The 16,480-nt window shown below is 43.3% G+C and overlaps 1 protein-coding gene across 2 annotated transcripts; it reads right to left on the bottom strand.

Moving 5' to 3' along the window:
• Positions 1-7,752: 7,752 nt before the first annotated feature.
• LOC136552954 (pentatricopeptide repeat-containing protein At1g13040, mitochondrial-like) lies at positions 7,753-14,183 on the bottom strand. 2 transcript variants are annotated; one of them, XM_066544531.1, is made up of 4 exons: positions 11,993-14,183; positions 11,401-11,902; positions 10,927-11,038; positions 7,753-8,853 (listed from the first exon to the last, which is right to left on the bottom strand). In XM_066544531.1, exons 1-2 carry the CDS (start codon positions 13,619-13,621, stop codon positions 11,615-11,617), a joined length of 1,917 nt encoding a protein of 638 aa, XP_066400628.1. In that variant the 5' UTR covers positions 13,622-14,183; the 3' UTR covers positions 7,753-8,853; positions 10,927-11,038; positions 11,401-11,614. The 2 variants fall into 2 exon arrangements, with proteins under 2 accessions (XP_066400628.1, XP_066400627.1); XM_066544530.1 differs by having other exon boundaries at positions 7,754-8,853; positions 11,401-14,183.
• Between the last annotated feature and the right edge of the window lie 2,297 nt (positions 14,184-16,480).

Below are 16,480 nucleotides of genomic sequence, written 5' to 3'. Positions count from 1 at the left end.
GTTGATATAGTAGCCGTAATACATCTGCCCATCTGCAACAAGTGGGAATAAAACTTTGAGTACGAGAAGGTACTCAGCTAGACTTACCCGACATAACCGAAAATAAGTGACACCAAGGATTATGAAGGACTTTATAGTAGGGTAGCTGACTCATTTGCAAAAAGAAGCATTTTTAGCATTTCAAGACCCTTTTCAAAAGCATTATTGTTAAGTTAATTGTTATTAACCTGTCAACTAGATTTGCACCTATACTAGAGCAAACATGTGATTAAGCAGATAATGATAACCAATGATCATTAAACAACTTCCATAATGTCATATTCATTATAACTATCCAAGTGTTCCATCAACATTACTACGATGAAGTCACTCAAGTCAAGTGCTCACTATCCAGAAGCGATGGCGATTCGAATCAATTCCTAACCAGCTAGTGATTTATTCCTTACACAAACCTCACTCACCCGCTAAAGTGAGATATTGATCACCGAGTCAACTATCCAGGAATCTCGAGTTTGCTAGGAACCACATGTACCCGGGGGCCGATGACTGCACTTTGGTCTTATCATCTCGCCCCCGTGTCCTACCACACTTGCTCTGGCACAGTGCGCTGTGGGCAATCTACTCGGCCCGAATAATCTCCCAGCTTCACGGTCGAAAGGTACTTTATCCGGCTAGCTAAATGTAAGGCATGCGTTCAACATGACTCGAGGCCCAACAACGGTCGGTCCTTAATCGACATAGACGAAAAGCACTACAGTCCAAAACTCTATAAGTCTCCGTCTGGTCTCAACTTCATTTAACACTTAGTTATACTATGACTTCATAGTCATCCAAGCAGATCCAGGTAACCACCTATAGCTCGCAGGTGACAGGAAATCACCCGACTTCTACCGGTCTAAGCCAGCTAAGCATTGACTCGACTGCGGATACCAGGGTAACAAGGATATAGTATAACAAAGGTAGATAAGGTATAATGCAGCAACGGTTGCAAACAACTCCTAAACGTAATGCATCAATTAAAGTAAAGCATTTAATTAATAATTGCAAACCGGGAGAAAAATGCTCCGGGGCTTGCCTCTCTTGAAGGAGCTCGGGCGGTGATCAGGGCACTCCAGAAGTTCCTCAACGTCCTCCTCGTCGGCTTCGGGCACTTCCTGTGGTTGCACCTCGAGCTGCTCCTCAGGCTCCTCGGGTATGATGACTAGGTTCTCGGTTTGCGATCCTGTATGATGCAATGTGCGTAAGTGCTTATGCCATCGGTGCATCGGATGAGATGAATACAATGGATATGCTTGAATGCAAGGTAGTCAACGTCATCCAAGAACATATACTACAAGCACATGTCATCTACTGCATTCTCTTGTACTACTAATATGCTAAATCAACACATCTTATTAAATGCTTCAAAGATACACCAAAGCTTCACTAATTTCTTAATCACACATAAAGCAACACTTGATTAAACCCTAATTAATAATAGGTTTGAAAAGTAACATCTATTTTTATTGCTTAGAAAAATCTTAGAAAATTACCATAGCACAGGACTACCCTAAGTAGTCTACTATTAGATTTTCATGGTATTTGAATGAGTGAATTAGCCTACACAAAAATAACAAGCTATGGCATGATTATGAACATGAAAATACTTTGTACTGTGAAAAGTGTCAAACAACATAGTTAGCATTTTTCCTATGATCTTCATAGCATACAATCACTGTACAAAAATTATCACATGCATGTTTTATACAAAGTTTGCTTTCTAGCAAAAATAACAAAAATCAGCCATTAAAGGTACTTGAACTACACCTCAAAATTTTTCTACAACACATGCATGACACATATTTTTCCTAGGAAGTACATTACATAAGAAGATTAACAAACTTGGAAATCATATTTTTCTGAAGCTTATAGGTTTTTCTACACATTTTTCAAGTTATCAGCAATATCCATGATTAAATAAAGTTCTACAGAAAAGTATCTCAAAAATGACATACAATAATTTTTCCAAGTAGATCTGGTGATAAGGAACCTAGCAAAATTTATTTCAATAGATTTGGAGCAAATTTGAGTATCCAAATATTTTCCAAATCATTTCTCTTTTCAAATAATAAAGAAAAACTGAAAATGAAACTTCCTATTGCTACTGGGCCGGCCCTTGGAAACCAGCTGGCCCATGTCCATACTTGGCCCAGCTCAGGCCGAGCGAAGGGGGTTCACGCCGGCGTCGAGACGTCGCGGTGGCGCGGCTCGGTCAGCGGGCCGGCGGCCATTGCCGGCCGGGTCAGGGCAAGCGGGCGAGCGCATGAGGTTCGCGAGGAGTTGGCGAATGCGAGCAGGCCAATAGGAAGGGTGGAGGAGGGGAAGAAGGCTGAGTTCCATGACGGCCGAGCACGGTGGTGCCATGGCTGACGACGGCGAAGCTTGGAAAATGCGCAACCTTGGCTCAAAAGACATCACAACCGCGAGCACTAGGTGCCGGAGAGCGAGGCGGAGCTGCTGGCGCTTGATTGCTGGCCGCGGTGGAGCACCGTCAGTGAATTTGGCTGGCGGGGCTGCGGTGGCGCTGTGCTCTGCCGCAGCGAGAGGAGGGGCGAGCACGGGAGAGCGAGAGAGCGGGTGGGATGGAGTGGAGAGGAGCACAACGACTTCGGTAGATGAAGGCGCGCGCGTGGAGCGGAGTCAGGACGGCTGTGACGCACGGCGAGCATCGTCGGCGCATGGCCGCCACGCGGTGGGCATGCTCTGCCGTGGTCAGAACGGCGAGCGGGAACGGGCGCGGCGCAGCGCTGGGCAGGCCAGACGCGCGCGGGGCTGGGCTGGGCCGAGGCGAGGTGGGCTGGCGCGGGCACGGGGGTTCGCTGGGCCGGCTTCGGCCATGGGCCGAGAAACGAGGCGGTGGCCCGCGAAAGGAGAAAAGCCTTTTTCAAATTATATTTTCAAGAAATTTTCAAATACCAGCTTTCAAATATCATTTTGAGCAAGAAAATGACATCTTTTGAAAATATACCAAAAATAAAAGTTGCTTAGAATTTAATTCTCTACAAATTTGCTTTTATGACCAAAGTCCAATTCTTGATAGATTTTGAATTATAAAGTTAAAGTCAATTTTAACTCAAAACCCTAATTTTGGAGAATTATTTTTAAAGCAGAATTTGGCAATAATTGCAATACAAACTTTGCTCCAAAAATTGCGCTAAATAATTCTAGATGATTACAATCATAACCAAACAAGTTCTACTAACCTAGCAAGCATGATTAGGGCAAAAACAACCCTAAACAAGGGTATGCAACATTTACGTTTCACAAGCATGTTTCGTATGTTTCAAGCAGTGTTTCAGTTATCATTTACATGATTAGGCATGTATGATTAGGATGCTTGATGATGCATGATTTGCAGTGCCTAAATGCTGGCATAACACCGAGGTGTTACAGAACACCACTGGGCAGAGACAATGGGTCGAAGGCATTTTCGGTCATCCGGCCATAACTATAATTCAACTAATTTCGTTCTAAAAACCGAAAGAAATTAACATTAAACCCTAGACCTAGGGTTTCCCATTTGATGCACAACAATGAACCCATAACATAACAATATGCGCTGTGTTTACCTTGGTTTGCTAGCTTTTCCATGTCTTGGCATCCTACGATTGTATAATACAAATATTAAAAATTGCATGAAACCCTAAGTCATGACGATTCTTAGGTTGAAAAATCCGACTACTATATACCAAATTGTTGCGAAAAAATTAGGAGGGGAGCGATGATACCTTGCTCTCGAAGATCTATGGATCAAATCAAAGTTTTTAAGGTCCAATATGCCAATTCGTGAGGTAGGGTAAAGTGGGGAGAGAAAAACCCCGAGAGGGAGGAGAAAGAAGAAGAAGAAGGCTCGGACAGGAAGGTTGGAGGCCAGGTTAAAACACCACATCGGCGCCATAGATATTGGCGCCAAGCTCGGCGCCAGGATTTACGGTGCCAGGATCTACGGCGCCAAGCTCGACGCCGAGCTGCCTATCAAGTCACCGCCATGTTTACGTCGAGCCCAAGACGTCGGCGCTAGCCACGATGACGCTGAGAAGTGTAAGTCGCTGAGTTAAGGGTATAGATTTTAAAATCATACCTCCAGAGACATATTTGTGAAAAGTTTTGAAAAAAAATAAAAAAAATTCGGTCCTACCGCTGCTGGAAAAAAACACTCCAGCATTCCCGTCCTGCTGCCACCGCATAGAAAGGCGTCCACTTCCTCGAACCTTCCAGCCCCTATTCCCCTAAAAAAAGGAGCTTACTTTCTCGCCGCCGCCGTCGCCCCCTCCCATTCGCGTTCCCCCCATCCCCACCCCCGCCGGAGTCCTCCCCCGACTGGGTTCCGCCGCCGCTTCTGTCCGCCCGCGCAACTTATGGGACAAGCAGAAGCAGAACCTTCATCGGAGCCCTCCCCAGCTCGGGTTCTGCCGCCGCTGTGTCCGTCTGCGCGGCACACGGAGCAACCAAAGGCACAACCGGAGGGGCAGCCCATGCGCCAGCGCCGTCTCCTTCCTCCCATGCACGGTACGTCCTTCAGTTCCGGTTTCCTTGGCCCTTCGTGTCCTGTGCCTTTCAGGTGCTCGATGGAATGCCAAGATAAAAAAAATATCCTACCTATGCAGCCATTCGTCGTCCCTGACCATTCAGACCACCTGTTTTCTTCTATGGTAGGTTCCATGTTTTTTGTTGGCTTGCTGTTTTTAGTTCCAACCAACTATTGTCCAGCATTACGTAAATTAAATATTATTTTCTTTCTACACGAAATTCATTGACTCTCCATGGTTAGCTCAAGATTTGGATTCCAGGGGTTCCTCAGCCTCGATCTAAATCGAGCCCATGGCTGCTCTCAAAGAAAATTTGGTTTGCAGGGGTTCCTTGACCTACCTCTATTAAAATGGTTCACATGTGGATGAGTTACGGGAACCAGGTACGTTTACAGATTGCTTGGTTTCGGCAAATATTTTCTCAATTTATCAGTTTCGTACTGGATGCCCTTTCCTTCTTACTTGAACTGGTCACTTTTTCTGATCTCCATAATTTTCCTGATCTCCCTCTCTATATTTGCACGAGCATAATAGGCCGACAGGTGAAGATGTCAACATCCATTGGCCACAGAAGACATGGCGGTAAATGCTATCCCTTTGCTGTGTTACGTCCTTCAGTCACCTATTAAAAAGTTTACTTAATTAATCTACATGTTGGTCCAACCTTGCCCAGCGTAATCCTGAAAGGGCTAATCCTTTAAATTTATATTGACCACCTCATCCAGTAAACCACACTCTGAAAACAGAACACTGACAATACTATATTCAAATTATTTAGCGTGTTCGGCTCGGCTTGTCTCAGCTTATTCTCTCTCACAGAACACTATTGAATCAGCCAAAACCAGCCAGAACAAACTAGTACACAGTAGTCTTGTGTACTAGCCGAACGGGCCGATTATATCAGGATTCTGAGCGATTCCTCACGGGACTAATGGCTTCTTTGTGGCAATCAAGCTCATGTGTTCCATGCTAAAAAAGATCCAGAACTCTTTGTTTTCCTCTTACTGCTGCTTCATACTTTAGTGCCATCGTCTTTATTTTATTTCCATATTTCATTCCTACAATCATCACAGGTTACTTAGCTTATGACACAAATTTCAACATACATAACGATAATTCTCATGCTGCAGCTCGCTAAAGTAGTTACGGAATAGAGGTGTTAGAACAAATATATGATGCTACCTAATTATGTCGAGCTCATTATCTACATATAAATGTCTTAACCATTTTCGGGCAATGTTGTGTTAATCTTTTCCTTTTGCTTCATATGAAACTCAGGTACATAGCAAAGTGTGTCATGTCTTACTTTATGGTCAGACCCCCCCCCCCCCCCCCCCCCCCCCCCCCCCCCCAAATGGTGCCTTCTGTTTCCCTTTAGTTTGTTATAAATAAACTGTTGTATTCTTCATCTAACATTTACCTGGATATTCTTTTTTTCTGAAGTACTCCTATCACATCTCTCATTTGTATTGATGGATGTCCTGCCAGTAGTCTCAATTTCTAATTATTTGTTGATTCTACAGCAAAAATGTTATATGATGCCTTTTTGTTACTTTCGCTTGCTAACCATTGAATCGGTACATACCTCATCATTTATTATACAAATTTTATTTCGAAAGCCTTAGAAGATTGTCAAAATGAGCAATAATATGGCAATTTAGCCACTCTACAAAGAGTGGTATATTTTCTATGTGCATTTTTTTCCTTGCTGATTGTGCTGAACTGCTGTGATGACCCTTGCATAGCAGCTGGACGTTTCTGCAAAACAAGGCAATCTGATCCGGCGATCCCTCATCCGGTTCAATTTAGTTAATTTAGGTAATTATAATATTTATTTACTGTGCTACTCCACATCATCGTGCAGTTTACTGTTAAACCATGAAGCATTTGTCATTTGTAGTTGTTTCCTCACCTCACAATACATCCTGGGCAACATAACTCGGAAATGTTGTGCACCAAGCTAAGACTATCTACTTTTAACCCATTTACAGGTAACCTTCCAAGAATATATTGTTGTTTTGCACATTTAAATCTGCTCTTTTTTCACATAACAGGCCTTCATGCCATGATGGGTGACCACACCTTAAATATTATTTCGCTTTTGGTTGCTAAACCATTGGCATCAAAGCTGAAGAATAGACTAACCAGTGAGCTAACAACTTTTTTCATTGTGTTCCCCTTACTAACAGGCTACTTCAACTGCCCCTTGATGAAATGACCAGACACCAAGGTGCTAGGCGCTAGCCTGAAATAATCTCTACTCAGGACTAATTACTTCAATTAGACTTCTGTGCATGTGTCAAACATTGGGCTTTCACAGAAGTCTATTTTTCATTCATTCTTCTGTATATTATGCTTACAACAGCCATGTAACTTAAGCTTTTATGATACTTGGGTATCTTAATCAACAACTACGATATACATACATGTAATGATATTAGCCCATTGCTTTTCTTGCCCGCGCGGGGCTACTGTCTAGTTATAAATTAAAGTCATGCCAATGATAGAATGGGATAGATCAAACCATGAAACATTTACCATCGTGCAAAGTAACCCATAACCCGGTGATGAGATACACGTTTAGGAGCATGAAATCTTTGGCACACAATACCCATGAGAAGAGTGAACATATAAGGCCCCCTTCAAGATTTCTCTTGAATAGCTATTCCAAAAATATCACTTTATTACATCTCGAGGTTTGTTGCCACCTAGGTATTACGGTCAATGTCCCGAAGTGTAATGCAAAATTACATACATGAAATAAAATACTAAAAAGGGAAACTCTGGCAGACTTTAAAACTATGCACATATAGGTGAGGAAAAAAAAAAATCCCGAGCCCTGTTGGTTTCGCTGAAATTTAGCTGATGTCGATTTCTCGTGAGAGGCTGTTCCTTTGCTGAAAAGTAAACAGGGTGAACAGCAACAACGGATCTGTGCCTTGGCCCGTCTCGTTCATGGGCCCATTCTGCCATTACTGGATAAACGCTGTGCTCCGACTGCCAAGACAAGGCACACGTACAGAGTTTGCCAAGCAAGACGACTCAAGAATTCAAGCATCAGACATCGCGCAAAAAAAAAAAAAAAAAAAAAAAAAAACTCTATCTATGGTGGCTAGACAGCCCCCTAGTATTCTGGTTTAAAAAGAAGATCTTCTCATGTAGATCAAGAAAACTCCCAAACCCCTACCCCATCTATACACAGTGGCACCATAGCTCCTTGAGATAAACTGACCACAAACCTATGCTTTGGATGTGGACAGACAAGAGAGTTCCCCCTGGTCACTGCGGTCGAAGAGTGAGTCCGTTGGAACTCGAACTCTGACCACCTCAGGGAGGAGGTACTGAGCCTGCACTGACCACTCAGTCAGCCTGGCCGTTCCATGCATCGCACGAGAACATAAGATGGAGGGAAAACCCTGCAAAAGTGTTTAATCCAGTCATCTGACGATGTGTTAATGTTTACAAGATACTGTACAACAGATACAACATGGATAGGCTTACAGACTTGCACAAAATTTCCCTTGCCAGTTACCCACTGCAAACTTATCGTACTATCAAAACTGGTGATCAGATTATCAAAATCCGGATGTTGTAAAGGACCAAAATCTAACAACCAAATCCAAACAAGTTACCAGCGACCGGTCAGCTACAAACTCATAGTACTATCAAAACTGGTGATCAGATTATCAGAAATTTAATAAGCGAACCCGCCCCCGCCCTTGCGTGTTTTGCTGGACGGAAGCCTGCAACACCTGTTTTTAGCCTGAGGTGTCACCTGTTTCAAGAGTTTATAGCAGTCACAAAAGCTGTCAGGTACATCTCAGAGCCTGAATACATGTCAGAAACCAATCCATCTCAGGACCCATCCATGATAATGTATTCCAGGTCAGAAAAATTGAATATGTCAATTTCTGATAGCATTTGGCTACAGCCATCAGAAAAATCTTCAAGAAATTCGTTGAAGATTGAGGTACATCCAAACTGGTTGCCTCCATTCAGACTTGATCACACATCTTTTAAATCTTGCCACATGGGTCCTCTGTTTCCCTCCTGTCTTCAGTCACATACTGACATTCAAGTGCTATATACAGTATATATTATATCAAGCACATCTATATCTGATCTGATTCTCCATTGGTTTCCTACTAGCTTTTTGAATGCTAAGGATTTGGATATTTCGAACAACAGAATCAATGGTACATTGCCAACAAACTTGAAGAATGGATAGAAACTGAAATGTGCAAGTATAGAAGCCAAGGACCCACTACATGATTAGGAAGAGCACCTGTACAACCAACATGGATAAAAACCGAGTGAGATAGGTAGGAAGTACAGAGGCTGATATGCATTCATATATGCTTATGTAAATCTGTTGAGCTCATTTCTTGTTCACTGGTTCTTAGCTATTACTAATTCACTCTGAATCATGCATAGTAGAACTAAAACTGAGTATATGAGATGTGATTTCGGCACTACTACTCGGGAGGAGGAAGATGTTAGTTTGGAAGGTCAAGTAGTGCCTAGGAAGGATACCTTTCGATATTTAGGATCAATGCTACAGAGGGACGGGGATATTGATGAAGATGTTAGCCATAGAATCAAAGCAGGGTGGATGAAGTGGCGGCAAGCGTCTGGTGTCCTATGTGACAAAAGGGTACCACAGAAGCTAAAAGGCAAGTTTTATAGGACGGCGATTAGACCTGCTATGTTGTATGGTGCAGAATGTTGGCCTACGAAAAGACGACATGTTCAACAGCTAAGTGTCGTGGAAATGCGTATGTTGCGTTGGATTTGCGGTCATACAAGAAGGGATCGAGTTCGGAACGATGATATACGTGATAGATTAGGGGTAGCGCCAATTGAAAAAAAGCTTGTCCAACACCAGTTGAGATGGTTTGGACATGTGCAACGGAGACCTCCAGAGACACCAGTGCGTAGTGGAATCCTAAGCCAGGATAGTAACGTGAAGAGAGGCAGAGGAAGACTGAAGTTGACTTGGGTAGAGGCAATAAAAGGAGACGTGAAAGGATGGAATATACCCAAAGACTTAGCCTTAGATAAGAGTGCTTGGAAGACAGCTATTCACGTGCCTGAACCTTGATTGCTTCTGATGGGTTTCAACTCTAGCCTACCCCAACTTGTTTGGGACTTAAAGGCTTTGTTGTTGTTGTTGTTGTTGTTTAATAACTGAGGTGTACATAGTGAATATGGACATAGACATGGTTAACATACTGATTTCCCATGTAAAAACTCTGTACATGTTCAGTGAATTAAAAGTTTCGAAATACCTTTGTTTCTAATAACTAAACAATAAATGCTTAATTATCCTCTAATTTCAGTTAATGGTAGCGCCATTCATTGACAAACTTCCTTTCATACTCTACTGACATATGTGGTTAGCATTTTGCAAAATACTTTCATACTCTACTGACATGCTCTGCTTCTGATGTACAGAAATTGTTGCCTTCTGTATATTTAATAAAAAATATAGTAATGGTACCACCATATTTTTATCTGTGCTACCACTAATTGTGCAGAAGACAAGGAAGGTGCCTGCTAACAAGAACCGATCATGATGGAAGCTTCAGAGTAGGCAAGCCGGCAAACTTGTGCTAACTGTCAACAACCCAGCATCCAAGAAGAAGCTCCTTTATATATCAAAGGTGAAGAAAACTAGCGAGTGAGAGGTCACCGCTAGTCGCCTGGGTCCTACAGTTAAATGATCTACTATAGTTCAATCTCAGCGTGATAGAAGAGAGAAGAAACCTTTTGGTTTAATTCATTAATTTATTGGGTTTTGGTTCAAAGTCTATATTTTGTTTGGTTAAACTAAAGTGGTCTTGTTTTGGTGATACTAGACGGGAGAAGTATAGTGACATTGTGACGGATAGTTGTTGAGGAGGGCAGGGGAGACAAAATTTTGGGAAGGAAAAACTGTTGAATGTCTCCTCCTCTGTAGATGTCTATACATTGCATCTTTGGTAGGAGTACTTGTCACAGCATTATTCAATCCATGTTACTCTGCATGCTCCTCTTTCTCTTCGTGTCCTTTCCCCTGTTAAATTGAACGTTGTCTGCAGTCCATGGATATCAGGATCTGCTTGCTCTCACCATTTATATGCTCATTTCCAGCAACGAGAGGGATGATGTCTCCAGAACCGGTTGCAGAGATACAAATGGCCAAGTCATGGGCTCACAGAAAAGATTTTGATCATGTTCTCTATTGCTGCACTGGGGTGGCATTTCACTAGGAGTCTGGGAGATGAATGATGTTGACAATATTCAACTACAGCATGCAGATGATTTCATTTGAAGAAAAAAAATGCAATGAATCTTGCCAGAGAAAGTGAAGGTGTACCTCACATTGCCTTATCTATGCTGAAGTAAGCCACCTCAGAATATTTGTCATGACATAGTTGAGACTTTAAACACACAATCATGCTTTGGTGTCAAAGTACTGAAGACGATGCCTGCAAATTTGGTAGAATTTATGTAGGATGCACATGGATGTTTAACTACATTCAAATCAAGCAAAAAACAACTAATATAAATAGTAACCCCGAAACAGAAAAGGTCCCGCATGGGATGCAACATTGTTCAGTTCAATTCCATCAGGTCATGCCTTCAGCTAGCACAAGGCACGATTCTCATGTACCACAGTGATGATTATCTTGGTCTAGCTGCTATACATCATCTACCCTGGTATCAACATTTCTTGAGAGACTTGCTCAACTACAGTGGCATGGCTTTAAGAAGTAAACACCTAGTGCAGTAGTGCTTACATAATACTATAAAGCTAGCATGATACAGCAGAAGGTCAAAAGAGAAGTACCTTGTCCACTGTTTCTCTGGTGTGTCTGCTTTTGGGTCTGGTCCAGGTCCAGCTATAATGCATCCATCAAATCGAGTTAATCAGCAAAGATGTGTTCCGCAGCACCGGCACAGCAACGAGCTTAGAAGCAACTAAACAAGCTCAGGCCTTTGAGCTCTAATGACATGAGTAAAATGTCCTAGAGGTTGAAACTCTCAAGAAACTCAGTCAGTTGTTACTTGTTCTTTGATTTAAGCATACTTATCAGCCTGTCAGAAACATCTCTGTCGAGAATTATGCCATTCTCCATCATATATTCCCATACCTCATAAGCCAGTGTAGCTTTCCCCTCCTCTAGGAGGCCACTGATCAAATACCTAAATGTCAAGCTATCAGGTTCTACCCCTCTAGCCCTCATATCCCTGAACAGATCAACAGCTTCAATTGCCCTTGAGCTTTTCCCGAGCCAATATATGAGCGTGTTAAAAGTAATAATATCTGGTGACACTTCCTTCTGAATCATCTGCAAGAAAATTTTCTGAGCCTGTTCAAACTGACCAGCTTTACATAGGTTATGCAGCATAATATTATACAGATTAACATTTGGAACAACCTGAGCTTTCAGCATCTGCTCAAAAATTTCTTCAGCTAGGTTGTAGTATCCTACACCGTAGAGACCATTAATTAGAGTTCCATATGTCACTGCATCTGCTTGTATTCCCTTATAACCCATTTCTTTGAACAGCTTCAATGCAGAAGTTACTTTCTTTGCCTTGCAAAATGCGTCAATCAATATGTTACAAGATACAATATCACAGAACCCACCAACCTCCATATGATCTGAAACAAAACCAAATGCCCTGTCCAATTGATGAGCTTTGCACAATCCTTTTAACATTTGATTATAGCTGTACCGATCAGGATTTACTACCCCACTCATTTCCATCTCCTCGATCAACTTTTCAGCTTCCTTTATCATACCTGCGTCGCAGTAATGGTTCAAACGGATATTATATGTGACAACATCTGGCTCACACCCATTTGTCCGCATGAAGGATATGATTTTGAAGGCTTTATTAATGCTTCCGGATCTCAAGAAGCCACTTATCAGGGCATTGTAAATACAGACATTGAGTTCTAAATTAAGACTCAGCATCCTCAATGCCAGCTCAAAAGCCTCGTCAACCTTATCACTCTTGCACAACCCAAATATCAATACGCCACAGGCAATGATATCAGGTTTAAGGCCCCTCCTCACCATTTCTTCCCAAAGCTCGACCGCTTCTGCAAACTGCTTATTATCACATAAACATCCAACAACTGTTGTGTAAGTGACAACATCTGGACTGGTTCCTCTCATCTCCATATTATCAAGCATCTTCAAAGCATCATGCAACCTATTTTGCTTACATAAATAGTCAACATATATGTTACATGCCCAAATATCTGGAAAACACCCAAACTTATCCATATCGGCCAGGAGTCTCTCTACAAGCTCAATCCTGTCTGATTGGCACAGTGCAGATATCCACCTCGAATAAGTGAATGAAGTCAAGCAAAAACCTTTATCAAGTGCCACACCATAATACTTCTCAACCAAATCAAAGCAGCAATTCTTAACTAGCACACCAATGAACCTGTTGTAGTCCACACCAAACTCACGGCATCCAGACGTAACCATCTCATCAAATGTCTGGATGACGGAATCGAACTTGCCCGCCCTGACATAGCCCGACAAGAGGATCCGATAGAGAGAGCGATGCAATGCCACTCCCTGACTCCTCACTCTCTCAAGGAACTCCGACAGCAGGAAAAAGTTGCTGTCTATAAACAGCAGGCTGACAATGTAGGCTATCGCGAACTGGGTGTTATCAAACCCAGGCCTGGACTCTGCCCACCAGTAGAACCGCACTGCCGTCTCTGAGTCCGACACGCTCCGGAGCACCCGGTTGACAACAAAGGGGTCCAGGTCGACATGGAGCCTCTCCAGCTCCAGCTCCAGCGAATCCGACGACCGCCCCCGTTCCAGAGCTCGCCCAATAACGCCAGCGACGTGCACCCGGGCCGGCCAAAACAGCTCGGACAGCCGACCAGATGTCCCTGGAGTGGCATTGTCGCCACCGCCACCGCCACTGTAGCACACCCTCCTTGTACACCAAACGATCCAGGGAACAGCGTGGATGGGAAGGATGCAGAACCTGGTAATCTGAGACGACCATAGCGGTCGTTTGGCCAAGAACATAACAGATCCCTCTCAGGAGGGGAGTTACGTCGAACACCTGGCCGGCGGGCTTAGCGCCGGGCATAGGAAACTATGTCGAACCCCCAATATTTTTGAGAGAGAAGCTTCTCGCGTGCCTCGGATTGTAACTCCAGTGGCTTCATCCCCGCGCGACGGAGAAGCAACAGCAGAGCACGGAGCCCACTAGAATCGAACTGGAAGAGGAGGGGAGGACGGCTGCTGAATCGAACAGGAGCAGGAGCCCGGAGGGGGAGGAGGAGGAAGCCGACAGTCGGCCACGGGGAAGGATGTGGGCGGCGCTGGGATGGGTACGGTGGAGCGGAGGTCGGTCAGACGGCGCCAGAGGGGGTGCTGCCGCTCTGCAGTCTGCTCTGGTGGTAGCGGCGGCGGCCGAGAGAAGGAATAGGGCCCGCGGCGGGAGATATGCTGGCGACTGCCGCGCGGCCGGTGCGAGCGAAGGGGAGAGAGCGGCCGTGCCGACTGCGTGAGCGAGCAAGCCGGGAATCCTATAGCGCGACGCCGCGACTGGCAAGTTCTCCCGCAGGAGCAGGACGACGTGCAAGTTCTGCTGGCGGCGCGGCCAATGCGCTTCCGAGACGAGGAGCTTCGAGGTTTAGTGTTGGGCTTCGTTGGGCTGGAGAAACAAACACTTGTCATTGGGCTGTATTGACGGTCCACCTCACATATACTAACTTGGCTAACGGGCTAAATTTTTCTGTGAGATCAGATTACATTTCAACATCTACATAGTTTGGGCTGTCAACCTAGACCCTGTTTGAATCTTCCCAAAAAAATGAGGATAAGATCCAAACATTTGGATTATCTATCTACTCCAAACCTACTATTTGAAGTTTTTCAATATGCAAAGATAATAGTAGTCACTATAAGAATAAGATCCAAACACTACTCATTTTTTTTTTATCTAGAATTCAGATTCTCTATTCAGCATTTAGAATCCAGGTTCTCACTATAAGAATGAGATCCAAACAGACTCTTAGATTAAATGTTAGAGTATCTACTAGCAAATACACATAAATAGGAGGATCATATAAGATTAAAATAATTGCAATCTAGGCATCATAAGATTGAGCAAACGAGCCAAACTTTTGTGTTAAATCAGATTATAGATGTCGGCAAAGTCAAATGAACTTCTACATAGTTTGGGCGTCAACTTAGACTAATTAAGTAATTATAATAGATAGTGAGATCATATACTAGTAAATAAACACCAAAAGGAGACCATATAAGATTCAAATAATTCCAATCTAGGCAAGTAAGACTGTAGGAGTCGGTGTTGGGTCAAATAGCAGCACCGCAAGTAGACTAGGTAGCTCCAGCTCCGCTAAGTAAGATGTGTTTGTTATTAAGCCATTGCAAATTTGTGGTTTGATTACTTGTTAGTCAATTAAATATATAGAGATTGATTAATGACTAGTTAATTCGATTCAATGATAATGTAGATTTGAAAAGCTTCTTAGTACTTGTAGAAATTCAGCAAGTGGTAGTAACTCAAGCCCAAGCACTCGAGAGAAGCTAGGGGATTTAAAGCTAGATCTACTTGAAACAGTACAAGGTGTCGAACATCAAGAACCAGTAATCACATGAGCATGATGTCTAAGGAATTAATGGTTTCTAACCCAGATGTTCACTTGTTTTTGATTTATATGCCTTCATGCATGTAGCAATGGAGCAATTCCATCCGGACGCTAGAGATGACGTTAGGAGGGCTTATTTGGTAAAGGGTCCAACTAAACCTTTTGGTAATAACTTTCCTTGCAATTCTTTTATGATTAATGTCATTTTCTAATTGATTTGTCTTTTAGATTGACATGTTTCGTACTACAGTTCTCTTTTGAAACATGTATTATGTTGATTCCTCTTTTCAAAAGGTAACATTACTATTCTTTTTTTAGAGAAACTAGGGGGGATGGGGGAGTGTCGATGCGGGACCCACAGGATACCCCGCATGGGAGAGAGAATATCTAGTCCAACTAGGATTCTCCCCATGTAATCTTAGTAGTATAGCTATTAAGTAATCCTACTAGGAAATCTCATTGTAAACCGACTAGGACTCTCGTCTCTCCTGGACTATATAAAGGAGGGCAGGGGTCCCTAGATCGGAAGATAAGAGACACAGGACCATTGTACAACACAACACTTGACAATCAATCCAACGCAAAGGCTAACGTCGTCTGGACATAAGGTTATTACTCGATCTACGATCGAGGGCCTGAACCAGGATAAATCGACTGTGTCTCGTGTTAACCATCGAGTTCGGCATACATCGAAGCCCGAACATACTGCCCCGGGTACCCCCGTGGCAGGCTATCGGTGGTAAAACATCGACAGCTGGCGCGCCAGGTAGGGGCTTTCGGCGACTTTGCATCCGAGAACTCGATGGACCTCGACAACATAATCTTCTCGACGGGATCTACTTTCATCTTCGGCTCATGGATCTGTGAGGCAGACAACAACGGCAAGCTTTAGGGCCATCTCCTCAAAGATCTAGATCATCATAAAGAATTTCATATTTCACCAACTACAACGGATCAGCTCACCAGAAGATTCGCACAGCTCATAGTATCCGATTCAAATCAGATTTCACGGCCACTCGTATCCGATTCGAATTCAAACATCAAGGCAAAGTTTTATTCGAGTGCTTTCAAGAAACCGAGTTCTTTTTTGGCAAGATTCCAGAGCACAACCCAAAACAACTCGGATTACCCTCAGAGTTCTTCCAAGAAGTCGAGTTCTTTTCCATTTGGGCTCGATAACATGGCAAAATCCTATCAGGGACAGTTTGAAAGATCTTTCAATCCAAGATGCGGGATACCACTGACAGGAGCTCAGGAGGGTCTC

Source organism: Miscanthus floridulus, chromosome 4 (genome assembly GCF_019320115.1).
Source record: "Miscanthus floridulus cultivar M001 chromosome 4, ASM1932011v1, whole genome shotgun sequence".
Lineage (NCBI taxonomy): Eukaryota > Viridiplantae > Streptophyta > Magnoliopsida > Poales > Poaceae > Miscanthus > Miscanthus floridulus.
Note: the sequence above shows the minus strand (reverse complement) of the source record. Positions and strands in the feature narration are given on the sequence as shown.